The sequence below is a fragment of the Balaenoptera ricei genome, chromosome 6 (assembly GCF_028023285.1).
Source record: "Balaenoptera ricei isolate mBalRic1 chromosome 6, mBalRic1.hap2, whole genome shotgun sequence".
Classification (NCBI taxonomy): domain Eukaryota; kingdom Metazoa; phylum Chordata; class Mammalia; order Artiodactyla; family Balaenopteridae; genus Balaenoptera; species Balaenoptera ricei.
In genome coordinates, this window is record NC_082644.1 from 47,494,108 (window position 1) to 47,496,053 (window position 1,946).

At 49.7% G+C, this 1,946-nt stretch overlaps 1 protein-coding gene across 3 annotated transcripts in view; it reads left to right on the forward strand.

Annotated features, from left to right (window-relative positions):
• Positions 1 to 1,937, forward strand: part of MOB3B (MOB kinase activator 3B) — a 225,480-nt gene extending 223,543 nt beyond the window's left edge. For all 3 annotated transcript variants that reach the window (XM_059924630.1, XM_059924631.1, XM_059924632.1), the window contains exon 5: positions 1,822 to 1,937. In XM_059924630.1, coding sequence (XP_059780613.1) covers positions 1,822 to 1,920 — 99 coding nt within the window. In that variant the 3' untranslated portion in view covers positions 1,921 to 1,937. The remainder of the gene's footprint in view (positions 1 to 1,821) is intronic.
• The last annotated feature ends 9 nt before the right edge of the window (positions 1,938 to 1,946 follow it).

Genomic DNA, 1,946 nt, shown 5'->3' on the forward strand with positions numbered 1-1,946 from the left:
GACAAAGCTTCTTTCACCATGAGGGTCAAAAAATTAGTCTCCCCTGAAAAGCCCAAAGGAATCTGGGGAAGCAGCGATGAGGAAGTTACACAGGTGAGAGGAATGCCTCTTGCACAGAACAGAAAGGGTGAATCTGATGGAAATGCCCCTGAAAGTTAAGATCGTCAAACTGTTGGGTCAAAGGGAGGAAACAAGTGGGCTTAATGCCCACGCGGCTGACGATGCTCAGCCAGCTGCTGCCTGGGGGAGAAAACCTGGCTTCCAGTCTCTGCCAGCTTCAGAAGAGCAGCCCCGGGTACAGTCGCCCCTCTGATTCAGAGGGGTTCACACCTTCCAATTGTCCCCCAAACAGTTTCCTTTCTGATCAGACTTGGTCTTGCAGGGATGACTAGTACATACCAAGGAACAGGCAAGACTGGAAAATGGGAAATTGAGCCCAAGTCATCAGACGAGCCCCTCCCTGCTAGTGCTGAGCGCTCTCAAGGGCCCTTCGTCAACATAGTAACTGACTCACAGATGCTGTCACCTTGCAGATTTCACTGTGGCGGGAGAACGGAAGCCTCAGCTCCTTTGCTTTGGGCTGGGTGCCCTCATCTGTCTTTGCTTTTTCCCATCCCTGGGTTCAGAAGCCCTTAGAGAAGAAATAATTTTCCCCATTTATGTGCAATCCTTCAGCATCCATCCTTGTACCAATCGTGTCTGATAACTACTAAGATGTGATTTGCCTTAAGGCCAGCTGGGGGAGATCTATGGACACGAAGGAGACATCTGATAACTACTAGAGTTCAAATACAGCCGATCCGTGAATACGGAGTGGAGAAAGCAGCTATTTCCAATGGAAAGCTTGCCAAAACGGACTATGTAGTCTGGCTAGCAGAAAAGGAAAGCTTTTATTCAGAAAAATTGGAAAACCAACTGTGCCCTTTTCTCTACCACTCTTAGATTGTCCTGAAGGGGAGATTTATTTCAATGAGATTATGCAAAGACAAAATAGCAGATAAGATTCAGCAACTTAGGGGAAAGATTTGACCAAACTCTTATTAGAAAATTAGGGACTTCCCTGGCTGTCCAGTGGTTGAGAATCCGTGCTTCCACTGCAGGGGGCGCGGGTTTGATCGCTGGTCAGGGAACTAAGATCTCGCATGCCACGCAGCACAGCCTAAATTAATTAATTAATTAATCAATTAATTAAAAAAAGAAGAAAATTAGCCTCAGAGTCACAGAGGCCCCTCTTCCTCCGCTGGCACAGCCTCTGCCTGTCCTTAGGCTCCCCTTCCTCGTGCCCCAAACTCTACAAAAGCCAGGAGACACTCTCCTTGCCTCCAAATCCCCTCTCCCCTCCCACTCTTCACAAACTGAAGCCAGCCTGCTCTTTCTAAATCCCACACCTGTGCCCCTTCCCCCCACCCCTCAGTGCTCTTCCCTGGCAGCCCACCGCCACCAGCAGGAACCAGACTCTTTAGCGAGGCCCCAAGGCAGGCTTCTCACAGGTTAGAAAGAATGGCCAACAGCCCTTGCACTCATCCTCCGTTTTTTGGATTTCGTGGCCTAGGAAGTTTAAAATGCAACAACAGAGTGATTTAGGGATGCTCTCCTCACCATCTCTCCTCACCCTTATTTCATAGAAGAAAGGACATTTCAACGCCAAAAGAGGAGAAAGGGTAGATCTCGGAATAAAAGCCCATCCTTCAGGTTTCCCTAGCGTAGTGAAAGCGTCTGCACCTGCAGCGGCCCGCTGGCTGATGCGCTGGGGTTGTAACGCAGGTGTTTTAAATAGCCACGTGCTGTTTTTGTGAGTCTGTTTGGTGCTGACGGTGGCAGGTTTTCCTGGCGAGACCTGAATGCCTAGAGGCACTTGACTGCTTGGGTAGCACAACCTTTCAATGCCTGGCCACTCTGCCTGTGATCCTGCCGGCCTGACCGTCTGTAAGAAGGAGTACGGGGAG